Source organism: Tubulanus polymorphus, chromosome 6 (genome assembly GCF_964204645.1).
Source record: "Tubulanus polymorphus chromosome 6, tnTubPoly1.2, whole genome shotgun sequence".
Taxonomy (NCBI): domain Eukaryota; kingdom Metazoa; phylum Nemertea; class Palaeonemertea; order Tubulaniformes; family Tubulanidae; genus Tubulanus; species Tubulanus polymorphus.
In genome coordinates this window covers 21,223,177-21,243,868 of record NC_134030.1, presented here as the reverse complement: position 1 = coordinate 21,243,868, position 20,692 = coordinate 21,223,177, and the positions used below count along the sequence as shown (strand labels likewise).

General features: G+C 38.2%; 1 protein-coding gene across 1 annotated transcript in view; it reads right to left on the bottom strand.

Annotated features, from left to right (window-relative positions):
- Window positions 1-3,001: 3,001 nt before the first annotated feature.
- Window positions 3,002-20,692, bottom strand: part of LOC141906777 (poly(rC)-binding protein 3-like) — a 140,305-nt gene continuing 122,614 nt past the window's right edge. Inside the window, exons 11-16 of the mRNA XM_074796141.1 lie at window positions 19,442-19,519; window positions 18,399-18,483; window positions 17,116-17,181; window positions 14,585-14,747; window positions 13,879-13,998; window positions 3,002-5,435 (exon numbers count right to left, since the gene is read on the bottom strand). Of these exons, the coding sequence (XP_074652242.1) occupies window positions 5,393-5,435; window positions 13,879-13,998; window positions 14,585-14,747; window positions 17,116-17,181; window positions 18,399-18,483; window positions 19,442-19,519 (555 nt within the window). The 3' untranslated portion in view covers window positions 3,002-5,392. The remainder of the gene's footprint in view (window positions 5,436-13,878; window positions 13,999-14,584; window positions 14,748-17,115; window positions 17,182-18,398; window positions 18,484-19,441; window positions 19,520-20,692) is intronic.

Genomic DNA, 20,692 nt, shown 5'->3' with positions numbered 1-20,692 from the left:
TCAGCGATAAAACACGCTCCACTCGCAGCGGAACATACGGGTCCTGTCGACCAACCAACCAATCTACCAGAGAGCGTAGTCGTTCACTTTACCTCCGGTAGAGGGTGCAGCGATAGGGGTACGAATTGAGATCAGTCATTTTACCGCGATTTGCATTGTATATTTACATACATCGATGATAATCCTAATATTGATTTTTAAATCGTATTAAAACTGGTAAATGAAAAAGAAAACGCCAGCGAAATACTCGTTCATTGCTACTCGCTTCCCGCAGTCGGATTCTACGAGTCCCCAACCCCCGCTTACCGGTGTAAGTGTCGCATTAAATATTTCCGTTAGGTTCAAACAGAGATGATTAAAAAATAGTAGTACAATATATGTTGAATAACTCTGATAAAAAATTCACCCCAGTCACGTGGGCACGTCACATGATACACATAAAACAATGACGTCACTCTCCCATACATGTATATATTACTTATAATATTAATAATAATAATAATAATATATATGTATAATATTAATAATATTATTTAAAAATAATTCTTTGTTTTAACAAGTTCCATTATTTATTCATTTTCGTAATAATATTATCATCATCATTAATATTCATAATTTATTAATTTATTCATTTGTTCACGGATACATTAGCGATTTTTTCGACTTGTCGATAAACTGGGTCGTTATTTGTGCGGGTACTAGCGCAACCCCAGTCCGCATACCTCCGTAGATATCCTGCAGAGACAGAAATTAAGAAAAAAAAGAATATTCGAACGTCCGTTCCGAGCAGAGAGGATCCTTTATGAAATACGTAAGGAAATAATTGCTGCTGGAAGAAAATGGTAGGTATTAACGGGATTCGTCCGCGACAATCGAGAAAATCCACTTAGAGGTTAATGACGCAAAACCGACACGCGCGCATGCAAGCGGCGACACGAATTATTCCAAACATGCGTCATCCAGTTAGAAATATATTCAAAAGTTTCCGAGTTGCAATAGGGCAACGACAAAACCGGGAGGGGGGTGCCCCGAATACGGGACGGTTCTTACAAAACAAATAGTTTGGTTGCGCTAAGACGTCATACGGTACTAAAGTGGATTGTTAGGATGATGTCGTCAATGAATTCTCAGAAGATAATGAAGAATTGTAACAATCTAGATGAAAATAATGAAGAATTATTGTTTGAGTGATCTGTAGTTATTCATTTTTTGAGAAACTCTTTCTGAGGTAGTCTAAATTGTCTATTTTGATGATGTTTCTATCGAATATGTCTAATAAAATGTGATAAATTAACTCTTGTTCATCTGTTGGTTTTCAATTAAAAATGTGCCACAGGTGACTGACGTCCTGCTGAACACTATGTTGGGATTGAAGTATTTGTTTTCAGGGGGCGCGGATCCAAGGGGAAGGTGCAGCGCAGGGGGTTTTATGGGACAGTGAAAAGTGTTAAATTGATAGCTAAAATGTATTCAATCATGCTTCTGGTCTGCATTTCCAAAAAATCAGTTAATAATTCCGGTGAGCTTTTTTTGGGTGTCCTTGTAGAAATATGATATTTTCTATTCCGGGGTGAACCCATCCTCCCTCTGCAGGGACTCGAACCTGGCATCGCTACACTCAGCCACGGCACGAACCCCTGCATCAGTAGACCGAGTGCGCAGGTACATTTGCAGCTTTCCGAACGAAAACTGGCGGCACCAATCAGATTGCTCGTTGTATAATCGTTGAGGCAAATTTCAAGGAAGAACTATAAATGGGAAAACCCGGGCTAAAATAAAACGGGATTTCTGATTGGCTAAAAATCACATCATCTGAACTGCGCATGTATCTGCGCACACGGTCGATTATGGCAGGGTTTCGTGCCGTGGCAATCTTGATGCCATCAGGTTCGAATCCCTGCCGGGGGAGGATGGGGTGAACCCCTCCCTGAATCAGACCTAGTATCCGCACACTACAACCATGTACAATCTACTAGGTCAGACGTTTTGAACCTGCCGGTTATTTCTGCACTGTTTGGTTAATCCTCGATGATTACCTAATGTTTGGTCTAAACAACTCGCATTCAACCAACCTCCCTCAATGGGATTCGAACCTGGTGGCTTAATGACTATGAATGACCTCATTCCTACCTCCCTTTCAAGCATTGCAATTGGCTGGTCAGACGGAAAAACATGCACGGTACTACATGTATCAAACATAGTAAATGGTAGTAAATGTAAATCCATAATCGAAAGGGAACTGTATAAATCATGCCAATGCATGCCTTATGGCGGTCCAAAATAATTATAACCCGATGCCTTAAGGCTCGAAACCCTGCATGGAGAGCACGGTCTGCCATTCGCAAAATGCTGTCCCTTGTTATAAAGTTTTAGTTCTCAAAAATACACAATATGCAAATTTCGACATTAAATCTAAAGTCTCTATATTAATTGGTAAAATTCTGTTGATTTGCATATGCAAATTTATGCAAAATACGATTTCAATTTTTGCCATGCATAACTGAATACGTATTAGTTATTTTCTTGTCGAGTAGTTTGAACCTAACTGAGAGTAATTTGACATCAAAAATGATATTTTTCCAATTGAAAATGAACTAACTAGAAGCGAATCTGATTTTTGGGTTTATCTTGTAATATCTTGAAGGTAATTGAGCCCAAAAAAGTAACTAGTCACGGCTAGTAACAACTTTAAAAGTGCGGTGGTTTTAAATAAATGGCTATGCTGGCAGAATTTGAACTCAAACTTCTTTCAAATATTCTTAGAATAGGATTAAGGTCAAAATTTGCGTATCATCGACTATTTTGTCATATGCTCACACTCAGTTTAAGTCGGTGCAACTGGACTTAGGCCCATCCGGCAAAAATCCTCAATTCGTAAAAAAGAAAATCATAAGTACGACAACATAACGATTGGAGGGACGGCGCTTGGCACATCGAAAACAGTGGGATGCAGGCAGAACATGCGGCGAAAACAAAAAACAAAAATAAAACACGAAAAATATTTCTTTCTCGAGATTTTCTCTCTCTCTCGTGAATATGCACGGAATTTATTAAATATTTTCCATATCATGGCATTCGACGCGTCGTTAATATCGACGTAGTTAATCAGTATTTAAAAAAAAAAAAACCGGCGGACTTCGAAATAAAGAAAACGAGGGAAAGACCAGTTACAAACGCGGCGGTAGACTGCTTCCTAATACTCGGCGCCGGAAGCCGGCGGTCGCAACTTTACGAATCGAGGAAATCGAAGGACTTCACTTAACAAGTTGACCGCAACGAATCCAAATTCCTCTGAATGTCATAAACCACAAATTCTCGACGCCCTTGAAACCCACTTACTTTCCAGGCGTGGTGTCACCTAACATAGCAATTGTGGATCTAGTTCTAAAACCATAAAGCCGAAAAGTAGTTGAAATATGAAAATGTTAAAATTTATTCTAAAATCAGAATTTTCATCGAAAACGGGTTTTAGTGAAAAACCGAAAATTCGGAATTTTGAACAAATTTCAACATTTTCATATTTTCACTTTTCAGCTTGCGGGACTTGGATTCATACAGTCGAAGTGGTTGAATTTAGAATGGCCTCAAAGAAAGAATCAAATGATAATTTCACAGAACCCGACTGATTATCTAAGATGGCCGGCTCACTTTTACAGGTAAGAAACCCCGCGGAGCGATGTCCAGAATTGACTGGCGTTTAGGAGCAGTCTACAGTTAGAAATGACCGAGAAGACATTAGGAAGATTTACACGCAAACAAAATTTAAAAAAAAAACAAACGAAATCATTTCTTTCATTTTTTAGTAAGAACAGGATTAGTACGGAGTTCGTAAGTACACAGCGATATGCTCGATCCAATTCCACGAAAAAGTTCAATCACGAATCGAATCACTTTCAATGCCGTAACAACTGGAACTTAGATGATGACATTATTAGCCAATCAGCTATCACGTTTTATTTTAGCCTGGGTTGATGATTTGCTGGAGACAATTCGAAAATTCAAAAAGATTCCACCCGTGTATCGTATAATGGGCATTATACCACTATAGTGCGTCTACACCGCGGTGCGGTGTATCATTAGTCACTTATATTTAACTGTGTTTGACGAGTGCTGCCATCTTCCAATACAGATAAAAACTAATTACTAATAACATCAGTACACCATGATGCGCTGTATTAGTTAAGTCTGTCACTGATTAATACACCGCGCTGCAGTGTAGACGCACTGAAAGGGTTGAAGATATCCGTGAAATTTGCCTCAATGATTACACAACAGGCAATCTTGATCGAAGCTACTCGCATGTACCTGTGCATTCGGGCTAATCCAGAATGGTATTCGCACTCGTGAACTTTTTCATGAAACTGAATCTCTGAACGGACATGCGATATATTGATGACAATTAAAATGTTGTACATGATATGCAATTAACAAGTGAACATTACATCCATATTTACACAGAATTCATAGATAGTTAAGACGGCCGCTGCGATTCAGAACATCCGATTCCGACAATGGGGGCACGGGAAGGGTAGATATATACGATTCTCAAGTTAAACATTCTACAGCAAATCCATCCCCAAAGCCCGGTGAACGTCTTTTGGTCGTGACTTTATAACCGGACATTTTTTCCGGGGGAGGATCCAGCCCGTAGGACATTATGTCTGTAGTCAACAGTAGCCATCTCGACTAAACACACACTTTCAAACGCGTAAAATCACTATAGCTAAAACAACAGGATAAAATTCATAGTTGAACAAAAAACCATTCTGATTTCCTTAATGATATTGAAGTTAAATGCATATATATATATATATATATATTAATATATCATAAATTAATTTCAATTGATAATGACTTAACAATTAATTCAGTTCTTATTTTTTCTACTGAAGTCCCATCCCCGGGTTCAATAAGATATGGCGTTTATTTCTGGCAGTTATCAATAGCTGATATGGTACTTAGTGATAATGATATTTATTTCTAGTTTGAAACCAAAGTGCGTAAAACCGGGTTCAGAACCTCATATTCAGGGCTCAGTTGCACATGTCTGAAAATAGTCTCGAGTCAGATCATAGGTGTTAGGTTTTCGACCGGTCATAAGTTGTTAGATTGGTTATAAAACCAAAATGGACTTAGACTAGTCTTAAATTGTTTGATTGGTTATAGAACTGAAATGTACTTAAGACTCCACTGGTCTTAAATTGTTAGATTGGTTATAGAACCAAAATGAGCTCAGACTGGTCTCAAGCTGTTAGATGAGCTATAAAACCAAAATGAACTTAGACTGATCTTAAGTTGTTAGATTGGTTATACAATCAAAATGAGCTCAGACTGGTCTTAAGCTGTTAGATTGGCTATAGAACCAAAATGAACTTAGACTGGTCTTAAGTTTTCAAGATTCGCTATAAAACAAAAGCCCAGACTGTGAACTGACCCTTACACGAGGTACAATCCTAAACTGCACTTTGAACTTAAATCGAAGCTCTACTTAAATATGAAAATTTGCGGGGCGAAAATTATGACAAATTTAAAACCAAGCGATCGACACCGATTCATAGGAAGAGGCAGATTTTCAGACGCGCTAGGCGTCCAAATACTGGATGACAATTAACACAATACAATCATCAACGGTAATAAAATCATATTCGTTATCGTAATCGTATCATCGGATATTTAAAATTACGCGTAAAAAATTTCAATTACGTTAAAAATTGTCATTAAAAAGTCTGTGTCATTTACGTCGTTTGTCATGGATCTTAACGGATTTGGCCTTCGAATTAATCTCGCGTGAGTAATGAAAGTTCGAGGTGAAACCCACAAATCATTCGGGACCGATGAAATTCATCCGGTTTATCGGAAATCAGGACGAACACGTTCACCGCCAACTCGGTTATACGGTGCTGCCCCCTAGTTGCCACTACATGTACTATTTAATATTGTAGTTGGCGCTGCAATCACGTAATCGTTTAAAATTGACCAATGAGCATTGAGAATGAAGTTGAGTTCGTTCACATTACCAGCCAATCAGGGACTATGTGTGTCATGGTGCAAATATCAAAAGAGTGAACAAGAAGATAACTCATAGTAGCATTGATGGCAAGAAGACTCGTAGTTACAATGATGGCCAAAGTGGAACTACAAGATATCTCTTAGTTGCGATGTTGACAGAACTTGAAATACGAGATATCTCATAGTGGCAATGACGGCTAAACCAGCACTACAAGACGTGTAGTTAAAATGATGGCTGAACTGGAACTATGAGATATCTCATAGTGGCAATGATGGCTGAACTGGAACTATGAGATATCTCATAACGGCAATGATGGCTGAACTGAAACTATGAGATGTCTCATAGTGGCAATGATGGCTGAACTGGAACTATGCTATATCTCATAACGGCAATAATGGCTGAACTGAAACTATGAGATATCTCATAACGGCAATGATGGCTGAACTGAACTATGAGATATCTCATAACGGCAATGATGGCTGAACTGAAACTATGAGATATCTCATAACGGCAATGATGGCTGAACTGGAACTATGAGATATCTCATAACGGCAATGATGGCTGAATAAGCACTATGCAATAACTTGCAGTCGGCAGTGAACATGTTGTAAGGATTTGCACCCATTTAAGTACAAGGGGATTGTAAATACAACCGAGTTTGACTAAAATCTGGATCAAACTGACTAAACCATGAACGGATCTCAGAGCGGTCTACCCAACTGTAAGTACGGACGACCACCCGCGATTCTTTTCCAACATAGAAACGAATCCTGTTGGTTTGCTTTCAACGGAATCCAGCTAATCGACAATCAAAACAGTTCAACCATAAGCAGTTCGTACTACTGAATCTCATTAACTAATCAATCCATAACTGATTAAGCACGGAACCAAATATTTCAAAAAGCCTTAACTTCTTTTATAAGCTAATCGTAATATCTAAATCGTTGAAATGCCCGCTTGAAATTATGGCAAGTATCTCTGCGTGAATATAGATTAAGAAAACACATTTCGAATAAAATTGCATTAGAAGGATAATATTGATAAATGAGTAAAATTGTAATTGAAAAATATTGTCTTTAAAATGTGATTATTTGTCTTTCACTTAACGATAAGTACTGAACGTAACTACTTTTAACGGTAAGTACGCTAAGTACAGTAAGTACAATGTCATTATGATATCGGGATATGGCGTTGGCATTTGATATTCGAAAAAAAATAGAACTTTTCAGGGAGTTCAGCGTTTTCGGAAGATTTCGATTTTCAAATGCGTTCGTTAATCAATAAATGAAGCAGCATTTTTCTTTTTCGAAGAGAAAAAAAAAATCAATACATCGTAAGCGATAATTATTTTGCGCAACACGTAATAAGAGAGACTTCGGCCATTTTAACATCAACGAGAGACAGTTTGAATTCGAGCGCAAATTACGAGGTCAGAAACTGCTTCGAATACTAAATTTCTTACACCCGAAATATTCTAAAAATCATCGTTTAAATAATGATAATCGGTCGATGGAAGCCCCTGTTACCAGCAAATATACTAATACAAAAATCCATTTCAATTTTCCCTTCGCTAACTTATCAACTCCGTACAACAGATTGAGGGTCGCGTCAAAAACTGCAGAGTAGACAAAGGGTTCTTTTCAAACCCCGCGGCAGATTAAGGGTTCTCCAAAAACCCTGTTACGACCCTATATAGTAGATTAGAAGTTCCCGTCATTCCTGTACTGCAGATTGGGACCCAGTTCCGCAGTTCTGCGTTAAGATTCGACTCAGAGTTAACTCATTGAAAATGAACTAATCAACTCACAACTGTGGAACTAGGGGTGTAGGGGTTTTTTTTAAACCCGCGAGGCAGATTTAGGAGTTCCCTTAATCCTCGTGCGGTAGGGTAAAGGTTCCCTCAACCCCAAGTGACAGAGGAAGGGTTCTCCTGAACCTTGGTAGATGAAAGGCTAGCACAATAATCGCTTTTCGGCAAGTAATAAAATCAATACCTAAACTGTTGTCATGGTTACATACACTAAAGTACTAGAAATGCAGTTAGTAATTAATTTCAGGATTTATCGACCGTCGTTTAACATCGTTAGCGCCATCTATCAATTTTACTCGATAAAAGAAACGAGAAAACGCGGAATCGGACTCGGCAACGTATTCAACGCCGGTTTACAGTCTTTAGTCCGTGTTTTAGCGTCGACATCGAACATCATAACTAATCATAGCATGCGCGAAGAACATGACATAAAAAGTGCCAAAATAATAATAATAATAAAAATAATAATAATAATAATAATAATAAAAATGAAGATTTTCAGCACCAAAAATATGTTGAACTGGTCACAAGTTCCATATCATTGACTAGATAAATATATCTTTATATCCATATATATATAATAATATATATTAATAATAATATAATATCAATAATTAATATTAATAATAATCGTAATATTAATAATTAATATTTTTATCTACATCAGCTCAGGGGAAGAGAGGGGCGTCGACGTGAAATCAACCTTTTTTCCACGTCATAAAAAATACCCAATTCTATCTCCTAATTATTACACTTAATAATACTATAATATTAATAATCATAATCCTAATAATAATATTTATAATGACAGTAATTTCAATTAATAATAATAAAACGTAATAATTAATGATTATAATAATTACAAATATTATCATTATCAAATTTCAACGTGATATATTATCTTACTACGAATAACTTTAATCCGCTAATAATTAATCATCAATAATAATTTTAATGAATAATATCATATATTTATATATATCTCATAACTCTCAGTAACTAATTACAATTTATCAATTTCTATTTCAACCGAAAATCTGATAAGCAACGCAGTGTTTAAAACTATGAAACGACAATATCATTTTTTCGAAATCGAAACTTTCCCCAGAAAAAAAATTCGTTCAAAATAATTCGTTCGAAAAATAACCCAGAAATATCTGAACGATCATTTCGATCAGCTTTACGATCGCTGAGTGCAAACTGTGGGTAATTGCAACGAAGAAATGTACACCAGCGGTTATACATAGACTATTCTAGTCGCTAGGAAACATTAATAATAATAATAATAATAATAATAAAAATTATCATTTTTATTATGATAATGATGATAATGACCTAATATATATTGTTATTATAATTATATTCGAAAAACAAAAATACTTTTTGTTAATCGGGCGCAAACATTTACAAAATATAGATTTTCAATATAATTATCTGCGATATTTTTTCTTTTTCTTCCACTATGTACACGTTATGTCTTGATATGCATTTGTTCTACCAGGGGGCGCTGTCTGGCCCGTGAAAATCTTTCATTATCGAATGGGCTTCGCGCAGAGCTCCCTGTGGCAAGTGAGGATCTACCAGGTGTCACTGGTGTGTCATAGCAAGTGAACATACCAGGTGTCGCTAGTGTGCAGTAGGACAACTACTGCGGCATTAGAGGATTTCACTTGTAGCAAGAGAATCCACCAGGTGTCGCTAGTGTACAGTAGGACAACTACTGCAGCATTAGAGGATTTCACTTGTGGCAAGTGAGGATCCACCAGGTGTCGCTAGTGCGCAGTAGGACATAAACTACTGCGGCATTAGAGGGTTTCACTTGTGGCAAGTGAGGATCTTCCAGGTGTCACTAGTGTGCAGTAGGACATCAACTACTGCGGCAATAGAGGATTCCACTTGTGGCAAGCGAGAATCCACATTGTGTTGCTAGTGTGCAGAAGGACCATTACGCCATCTAGCGGTCAGGTAGCTCTGTTTTTGGTAAGCCCATTGATAGCATGAGCGACCGACTGGACACAGCGCCCGCGCTTTGAAACTAAAACACAACTATCAAATAGTCCCTCCCGCGCCCGTCCCCGACCCGCCTTACGCCCCCTAATCAGAAAAGTACCCGTTCGCTAACAACGCGTACAACATCACGGACACGCAGTAGAGAATAAAATCTGAGATCGGTATTTAATTTTCATCCGTTTAGATATTGGAATCACGCAGCGATGTGCGCGCACACGGGTTTAAGAACTAGTCCGTTCCATCTATCCCGTAGTACACGTGTGCTGCATGCGCACACGCCAAATTTAAGTCATGATTTGCATTCTATCGAAACAACCAATTCCGCGTTTTTCATTAACCCTTCATTTGCGGCGTCTCTCGATTTCGTTTCCGTTTTTTTTCATTTATAAACAAAGCAGCAGCAACGACGCGACCTCCGCGCGACCTTCACACATCGCGCGACCAGACGATCAGAAGAAAAAAAAATATATAACGATTTTTCGCGCGCCGAACGCGAATAAATAATATATATATTAATATATATATTAATATATATATCTCGATATATATCTTAATATTGTATTAATACGGCGAGAATTTGGCGCGTTCGGCTTTCTTCGCGGCGTTCACGGCGGCAGTCGTGGCATTCCCGTTTGGCGGCTGTTGGCACGACGCGGCAGACGCCAACGTCGGGCGGATTTTCGTCGTCAATTGTTTGCGATTGGCGTTGTCGTCGAATATTCCCATGTTTAATCCGGGCAGGAGGGAATACGGCGCTTTCATCAACGACGCCAACTGGTGGATAGCCATGGGAGGGGTCTGAGCGGGGTTCAAGGTTGTAGTTGCGGTTGACGTTGGCGGGACCGTGATGGGATTGCTCAAGGTTTGGATGCTCTTATGTAATTCCATGCTGTGAGAGAAAAAAGAAAAGAGGTACCGGGATAACAGTAGTATTAGACATTGCGTTCGCGAGACGAGACACATTTAAACACCGGGCCAACACTGAACACGAGAAAAAAAACGACGGTGAACAAAATCGATGAAATTTCTTTTTTTGGTCAGTTTTTGTTTTTCCTTTTTCCTTCAAATGAGAAGGGTTTGTTCCACAGTCGAGACTCACAATAATGGTCTAAACTCACTTAGGTTCTATTCCCAACCAACAACTTGAGTCTTAGATGCTTATTTTGGTTCTATGACCAATCTAACAGCTTAAGACCAGTCTAAGCTCATTCTGGTTCTATAAACCAATCTTACAACTTAAGACCAGTCTAAGCTCATTTTGGTTCTATGACCAATCTAACAGCTTAAGACCAGTTTTGGACACTAAGTCAGGACTGTGGAACTTAACCCACTAGCCTACTCAAAACAGTACCTTAAAATTCTGAATGAACCTTTCAATTTGCATATTCATAGCAAAAAACATACATTTGCATATCATTACCAGAAATTTGCATGTTTCCTGTTGATCAACAAAGGCAAAAATGTTGCTTGGATTTGGTGAATATTTAGAAAATTGCGACTAAAATTTCATCCATGTTTGTTTTTCCTCGCTAGCGTTGGCCCGGTGAACAAGATGGTGGTTAGTACGTTGTAAAATCGTCTAAAAAATATTTTTGGACACACGAAGAAGCCAGGCAGAGCTTATCTAGTACGGTGGAATACAACCAGGGGGCACTACGGTGGTAATATGAACACAAACACAATCACAAATGCAAACTCCGTATCGGGGATGTTCGTTTGGTGTGAATTTAAACTAAAAACTCAAAAGTTTTCGCTATAGTTCGCGTGAAACCACTAAATGAAATGAGCGTGTGACAAAATGACTTTGTCATTTTTGAGTCTGCTTCATGAGTACTGACAGTAATGACAACCGTGATTATGAATTAGTACGTTTGAAAGCTAGCGGTATAAATAAAATATTAACTTGCCGACCTTAAAGATTCTAGCAGGCGCTATTTGACCATTTGGTGATACGGCGGACAGTAAAGTATTTTCAAAGACTGTTGCTGACAATCAGGGATTGTTGACAGCTCTGTTGGTGTCAGGTGGTACAGTAAGTATTTTCAGAGACTGTTCCTGACAATCAGAGGTGGTTAAAAGCTCTGTGTGTGTCAGGGGTGACAGTAAAGTATTTTCAGAGACTGTTCCTGACAATCAGAGACGGTTGACAGCTCTGTGTGCATCAGGGGGAACAGTTAAGTATTATATTGCTGACTGACTGATTCCTGATAAACAGCTTTGAGTGTCAGAGGGGACGGCTAAGTTTTTCAAAGGCCGTTCCTAGTTCAAGAAGTTTCCACAATTTTTGAACGTAACAGACAGTCACGAATAAGGTTTGTTTTTAGGACGCGAATACTCACATTTAGTGATGTCTGGGTTTTACTATGATATAAACAGGGATGGGTAAAGTGATCTAAACATAGTAGTTAAAGGTTCAGTCATTACAACATAATATCATGCATTTGACGGGTAGCCATAATAATAATAATAACAATAATTATAATAATAATAATAATAATTATGATGATGATAATAACGAAATAATATTGATCCACTCGATGTAGATGATCAAAGATGGATATATGATAATTTCATAAATTGTGCTGCGAAAACTTAAACAGACAAAAGCGGAATCGGGTTAAAGTGACCTTATCGAATTGTAAAAGAGGGCCGATAGAGCCCCTTGACGAACCCCCCCACTCGAGTTTAGAGTTCATGCGCCGCGACATGACGTGTTGAGTTTCCCCCGAGTTTACAAGTTCAAGGTCGTGTTTATTGATTTTGTCCGCCGTCCGTCTGCGCCGAGGAGGAGCGTCTGCCTGGTTCCTTCGGGGTCGTTTAAACAATATCTTCACATTTAAAAACGATGATAATTATAATCATAATCATAGTAATGATATTGAATTTAATTGATAATATTCGGAATAGATTATCGCTTAAACTATTATCCGTCATTTTCATGAAAATTTTTTATCTATAGTTTTCGTTCTAAAACAGTTACATATGATGCGATACAAGTTGACTGAAGCACCGAGTGACAAAACCCCGATTCGGTATCGCGAACGGCCATCTTGAATCTCGTCGCGAAAACCACGCGCGTCGAAATCCCCGAGATGGCCGCTCGAATCGAAATCGGCGCATTAGGGCTTGTGATGTAAACAGACAATGAACGGGAGAGACAGGGTACATACACGTGGAGAAATACCGGTATTTGGAGTTTGGAAAATATACGTATTCCCCGAGGACCAATGACAATATTGAAATCACCGTTTGGGAAAAAAAAACCGAGAAAAAAAATGAGACATACGTTATAATTGTTTTTGTCCGTAGTTATAGAAAAAAATAGTCAAGTAATGCCGATCCAGTCTATATATATATATATATATATATATATATATATATATATATACTCGAAATAAAGCAACAGCCAAAAAATACGTACAAAACATAAACGGATTTCGAAAAGAACGAAAAATTTGGTATGGATTTTAAAATGAAGCGATTTGGAGGATGTTTAATTTCGCGTGAAAAGAACGAAAATAAGAATTCAACGAAAAACTAGGAATTTCGTCCGCTGCTGGATATGAAAAGAAAAAATAATTTGGAAGAATTTTTTCCAGATTTGAAAATGTTTGAATACGGGATGTTTTTTTTTTTTTAGTGCAGACATGCAGTGCTGTGACCCGCACAGACCCATCCCTTAAACGGGGTTAGCGCGGCACAGGGGAACGGGGCACCCCGGCCGGTCCTCCAACCGGGATACACCAACCCATCCCTAGGCTAGGGCGCGCATGGCACACCGTCAGGGAGCACACCGACCCATCCGTCACGGGGCACACCGACCCTCCCTCACCCCAGTGCATGTAGAGCCCGTTATCCTGTCACCAGGCACACCGTCATAGGGCACACCGCAACCCGGCACACTGTCACAGGGCACACCGTCACCTGACCCATCAACGAATCCAGAATTTCGAAACGAACGAACAGACAGATAGAGAGAAGAGAATGACGATCGCCGAGGCAACCGACCAGTTAGTCAGCGCTGCCACCTATTGATAGTTATACGTACCTAGCGTTGATCAGGTACTGAGCTGCGTTGATAGTTTCCGGAGTGCCTTGAATCGTCACTTTGCGGTCCGAACTTCCCTCTTCGGAATTCGAGATTTTTATCGTTGCCCCCGACAATTGCCTGAAGAAGAAATAGAACGCGAACGTCTTAAGTTATGAACGGGGCATTTGAAATTTTGAGGATCTCGCGCGAGTCTCATAGGACTGTTGAATAATCATAATCTTACTGAAATGTTGAAGTCATTGAGAATGAAAATTTTGTCATAAGTCACTAATCATAATTCTACTGGTTTGTTGAAGTCATTGAGAATGAGAAGGTAGAAATTAACAACTAATCATAATTTAACTGAATTGTTGAAGTCATTGAGAATTAGATAGCCATTTTAGTAACTAATCATAATTTTACTGAATTGTTCAAGTCATTGAGAATGAAAAGTTAGTCATAAGTCACTAATCATAATTCTAATGGTTTGTTGAAGTCATCGAGAATGAGAAGGTAGAAATTAACAACTGAACATAATTTTACTGAATTGTTGAAGTCATTGAGAATTAGATAGCCATTTTAGTAACTAATCATAATTTTACTGAATTGTCGAAGTCATTAAAATGAGAAGGTCATCATTAGTACATTACTAGTACATCATTAATTTTTTTTTCATGAAACCCTGCGTGAAACTGTCACTGTGATATCGTCAAATTCGCCTCACCTAATTTCATTAATTTTACAGCCGCCGCGGCCGATGATGCAGCCAATCAGGTCGTTCGGTATATTCATCTCGTGCGTCTGCGCCGACGTCGTCTGATTGTTCGGTCGAGGAACCTGTAAACAGTTGATCGCGTTCGGAGAACCAAACGAACCCGGAACGAAACCTACAAATACACAAAACCACGATTATCAATAACAGCGCCATCTGATGATGATACCAGTTGTACGGTAGAGACTTAAGACCAGTCTTAGATGCTCATTTTGGATTTATGAATAATCTACTGACTTAAGACCAGTCTAAGCTTGTTTTAGTTCTATAACCAATCTACCGACTTAAGACCAGTCTAAGCTTGTTTTAGTTCTATAACCAATCGAACAACTTAAGACCAGTCTAAACTCATTTTGGTTCTATAACCAATCTAACAACTTAAGACCAGTCTAAGCTTGTTTTAGTTCTATAACCAATCGAACAACTTAAGACCAGTCTAAGCTAGTTATAGTTCTATAACCAATCTAACAACTTAAGACCAGTCTAAGCTCGTTTTAGTTCTATAACCAATCTAACAACTTAAGTCCAGTCTCAGTTCACTTTGATTCTATAAAGAATCAAATAACTTAAGTCCAGACTAAGCTCGTTTTGGTTCTATAGCCAGTGTTACAACTTAAGACCAGTCTAAGCAACATTACCCTACTTTCACTAACGAATAGTTAACTATATAAAGATGATTGTATGTTCAGAGACGCATGCTTCACAACCCGTCAGTTCAAGGCTGGTTACTTAAACGCCATAATACTCCAACTCCAGAGAATCAGATAGTTGTTCATACTCCAAGGGCAAGTAAAACAGACAAGGCTTACAGATTTAGGACCAATCCTACAGACCAATAGCCAAACTAGATTCTTAGATCTCCGTTCATTTTTGGTACAGTTACCAAAATCAAAATGTCCAAAATCTTATGAAGAGTCTTTAATTGTAAGATTGACTTTAGAATGAGAATGGTCTGAGCCTGGTATTAAATCTAAGCCTCGACTATGTAATTTACGAAAATTCACCGAGCCTAATGAGTCACATCAACTAACTTCTAATCATGCCTATCCCTATAGCTACGTGACTACTAGGTTAAGTGACGTATCGTTTAACCAGTCCAAGGACCAAGTAGGTCTATACAGCTGTTCTGAGTTAACATTCGACTTTGAAGTAATGGAAAATGAACTAAATCTATGTGAATCGAGTTGACAGTAGTTCATTCTCATTGAGTCAAAACTCCCGAGTCAAATCTTCACTTAAAACTGCTGAACTGGTTTGTGACCTACTGAAACAGATTTTACAGCAGTTACTACGGAAAGATATTGATTATATATTTACAGGGCTGCCAACCTCTGAAAAGTGCTATCAGTAACAAATAGCATTTTTCAAGAACCTTTCACCAAAATATAAAAGAAAACGTTACAAATTTATCATTAATCAAGGGTGTTAAGACTCTAAGCGACATCTTCCATATTTCTGTTCAAATTAATCAGTAATCAAGAGAGTTAAGACCCCCAGTAAGATCTTTCATATTTCCGAACAAATAATTAGATCAGTATTTCTTGAGATAAAATAGCAACAGAATACCGAAAATCAGGACCGGTTGGCAGCACTGTACTTCGAGAAAGATCGCCCATTTTTTGTATGTATATGTTTATTCAAAATACCTTCAGATTCCAACAAAGCTGGAATACTGCCTACGGACTGACGGTCTAACAACATAGAACACGACATTCATGATATAAATACATTCATTGTCATCTACATTGCAGTGCGGTGTATAAATCAGTGATGGACTCTGCTAGTACACCGCATCGTGATGTATTGATGTTTTTAGCAATAAGTTTTTTGTTTTTTTTTTTTAACATGGCAGCACCTGTCAAACATGGTGAAATATAAGTAACTAACAATACACCGCACCGCGGTGTAGACACTCAATTGATATGCCCATTATTCAACGCACAATTTTTACAAATTTTCAAATTATCTCAAACACAACAAGCAAGAGCTAAACTAGGTGAAGGTCAGGGATATTGGCTTTGCGTGTGATCATTCAAACCATGCTTAATAAATCTGCCTAAACCTTCATCTAGTTTTTTTACAAGGGTCAATTCAATCATTCAGAAGTGTCAATTTAGATCAAATCATTAATGGTCAATTGGATGATGTCATTATTGGATTTATGGATATAGATTTCTTTACTAAAAGCGCTTATTGATCAAATCATAAGTAGACAATGTGATGATGTCATAGGGGGAATTATGGTGGCAGAAATCTTTTCTTGGAAGCATCTACTGATCAAATCAGCGGTGGACAGTTTGATGATGTCATAGGGGGATTTATGGCAGCTGACATCTTTTCTGGAAGTGTTCGTAGATCAAATCACTAATAAGTAATACCATGACGTCATAGGGGGAATCAACGGAGGTAGACATCTTGTTGAATTAACCATTGTTGTTGTTTTTAACATTTATGTTGTGCTAAGTAGTGAAATAGATGCATACATTGTATGGTGCCAGCGTCGCTGAGCTGTGGAGCCTTGTTCAAGGTCAACCCATGAGATCCTGTATCTGTAAATAAAGCCAAGCCGTTCACCAAAAAAATGCGGATGATCAAAAATTAAAAATCTCAGATCCAAGATTCAGTTTCACGAAAAAGATTTGATTTCCACCTAAACTTTCAGCAATGAGTAATGTGGCTAGTGAGGATCCACTAGGTGCTGCTAGTGTGCAGTAGGACATCGACTACTGCGGTAATAGAGGATTCCACTTGAGGCAAGTGAGGATCCACCAGGTGTTGCTAGTGTGCAGTAGGACATCAACTACTGCGGCAACAGAGGATTCCCCTTGTGGCAAGTGAGGATCCACCAGGTGTCGCTAGTGCGCAGTAGGACATCGACTACTGCGGCAATAGAGGATTCCACTTATGGCAAGTAAGGCTCCACTAGGTGTCGCTAGTAGTAACTTCTCAATTTCTTCTAGATTTCAATTAAAATCGAATCAAATTTTCTTTTTTTTCGAGTAAATCAATTATCAATGAAAACTATACGAAATACCAAGAGCATAATTCTTTTTTGATGATCATTTGAGATCATATGCGAGTTTAGAAATCCACAATCGTAAGTTGACAATCAACGTGAAATTGATTTAAAATCGCAACACCACCTGGTGGTAATAACTGCTACTGCATTGAAAATGTTACAATTCAATCATTTTTCGTTGAATCACGTATTGATAAAGAAACACGCGGTCAATAGCTTTATCCGAAATTCCCTGAGTTTTCCAGGTTTTTAGTAAAATTTGTCCAATTCTTGATTTTCCTGTTTTAGTGAAACTGAACTCCAGATACAAACGCTATCATTAGTATTCAAAGCCTGTTCCCAGTTCCTTGGGTTAGAATTAGAAGTCTGGGTCCAGTTCCACAGTTCTGAGTTAAGATTAAACTCCGAGTTAACTCATTGAAAATGAACTAAGTTTAACTCTAACTCGCAACTGTGGAACTGAGTCCAGACTATAAAGCCCGAATAAGATAATCTTACAACTCAAATTTAACTCTTTTCTCCACAACTGTGGAACTGGGTTCAGGAAGCTGAGGATTATATCGAAATTTAAGATCGTACGCCTCCCGGCGAAAAAGCGTCGAGCGGTGAAAAATTGCTCGAAATACCGAACCAAAGCAATTCAATTCAATAACGTCAATCATCATCAAAATCATAACGGTGGTCAATTTTCACGTGTATGTTTATATATATATATAATTCGGGCAGTCAGTCCCTACATATACTTACATGCCCCTGGAAGAATGGCCTGGCCCGTTGGAAGATATGGTAGACTGCCATGGTTCATAGCTAACTGCTGTAGTTTTGCCACTTGCTACAAAATAGTAAAACATTCTTTCAGATAAGTGTAATTGAAAATGAACTGATTTTGACTAAAGTAATTGAAAATGAACTGATTTTGACTGTAGAGTTAAAGTAATTGAGAAGGAACTTTTTCTAGTGAAATTCATGCAAATAGCGTCATCAAAATTTCCAATTCAGTTATTTGAAATAAATGGATTAACATACAAGGGAATGAAACAATTATTTGGATGAGATGCAAATAACATTTTGAAGAAAATAAATCATGCAACATAGACTCTGTCTCTTACTGCGGTAAAGTTAAGACCGGTAAAATTCTGCCCCGAGTTGGTGTCAAATACTGAGTAAGAGTTTGTGAAATACAGTAGACTCTGTCTCTTACTGCGGTAAAGCTGAGACCGGTAAAATTCTACCCCGAGTTGGTGTCAAATACTGAGTAAGAGTTTGTGAAATACAGTAGACTCCGTCTCTTACTGCGGTAAAGTTGAGACCGGTAAATTTCTACCTCGAGTTGGTGTCAAATACTGAGTAAGAGTTTGTGAAATACAGTAGAATCTGTCTCTTACTGCGGTAAAGTTGAGACTGGTAAAATTCTACCCCGAGTTGGTGTCAAATACCGAGTAAGAGTTAGTGAAATACAGTAGACTCTGTCTCTTACTGCGGTAAAGTTGAGACCGGTAAAATTCTACCCCGAGTTGGAGTCAAATACTGAATAAGAGTTTGTGAAATACAGTAGACTCTGTCCCTTACTGCGGTAAAGTTGAGACCGGTAAAATTCTACCCCGAGTTGGAGTCAAATACTGAGTAAGAGTTTGTGAAATACAGTAGACTCTGTCTCTTACTGCGGTAAAGTTGAGACCGGTAAAATTCTACCCCATAAGTTAATTAAGCAAATCAAAATGGCTGAACTAAGTAGTTATGCTATGAAGCGAACAAAACAGACTAAACTCGAGGATAGATCGTGTACTAACCTGGTAACCATAAATAGCGGCAGTAGAAGCACCGGCATCAATAGGTGGCGACGGTATAGCAGTGTATGCATTAGGTTCCTATATAGTACAAACAAGCAGGGCTCAACTAAACATTTAAAAATATGAACGACAACATTGAGATTATATAGAATAGACTGGAGAGAGTGTGTATGTCTATACTAGTATCTATACCCTAGAGTAAACAGTGGATCCATTCTTTCTTAATGGAGCAGTCTCCTGATGCCGTCATGTTCAAAGCTCTGAAAGTGGCAGAGTCTCGCGATGTCATCAGGTTCGAATCCCTGCGCGGGAGGAACGTGGCAGAGTCTCGTGATGTCATCTAGAGAGAATGCCACAATGATAAGGAAAAACCAGTCCGAAAATGTAACTGAAGCTAGTAGTTTATTCAACGTTTCGACTATATCCTAATAGTCATCTTCAGGAATACTGTATTCCTTGAGCTAGTGTAGTTTATTCAATGTTTCGACTATATCCTAATAGTCATCTTCAGCAAAATTCCTGAAGATGACTATTAGGATATAGTCGAAACGTTGAATAAACTACACTAGCTTAAGGAATACAGTATTCCTGAAGATGACTATTAGGATATAGTCAAAACGTTGAATAAACTACACTAGCTTCAGTTATATTTTGGGACTGTTTTTGTCGTTATCATTGTGGGATTCTCTCTACATCACTTCAACACGGATATCGTGTTTCATCAATCGTGATGATGCCACCATGTTTGAATCCCTCCAAGGGAGGAACGTGGCAGAGTGTCACTATGCCATCAGGTTCGAATTCCCGCTAACTCTAAGATATTTCAGACTACCGTAGACATACATTAGCTTATATACATGATAACATTGAGGTAAAACATGAATATTCGTTCATTTCAAAAATCAAAAGCCGGGTTCATATTGATTAACGGAAATCACAGGGTCACAAAATTAAACCTAGCCCCAGGATTTGCACTACATTGAACTGGAAAATGCATCAATCCTGAATCCTGATATAACAACAGTTCCAGGGTCAGTTGCTGAAAAGTTTTTTGTCCAATAACTATACTGACATGTTAACAGCGCCATCTGAAAATTAGTTATCATTAGTTATCGGTGGTTATCTTAGAAATAACTACCAAGCAACTGACCCTTATCGTGAAAAAGTGGTGTGAAACTGTCTTGAATATGAATTAAACATTTGCGAAAATCCTCAACAACCAAGTTTATCTAATTCACGTTTTGTGTCATG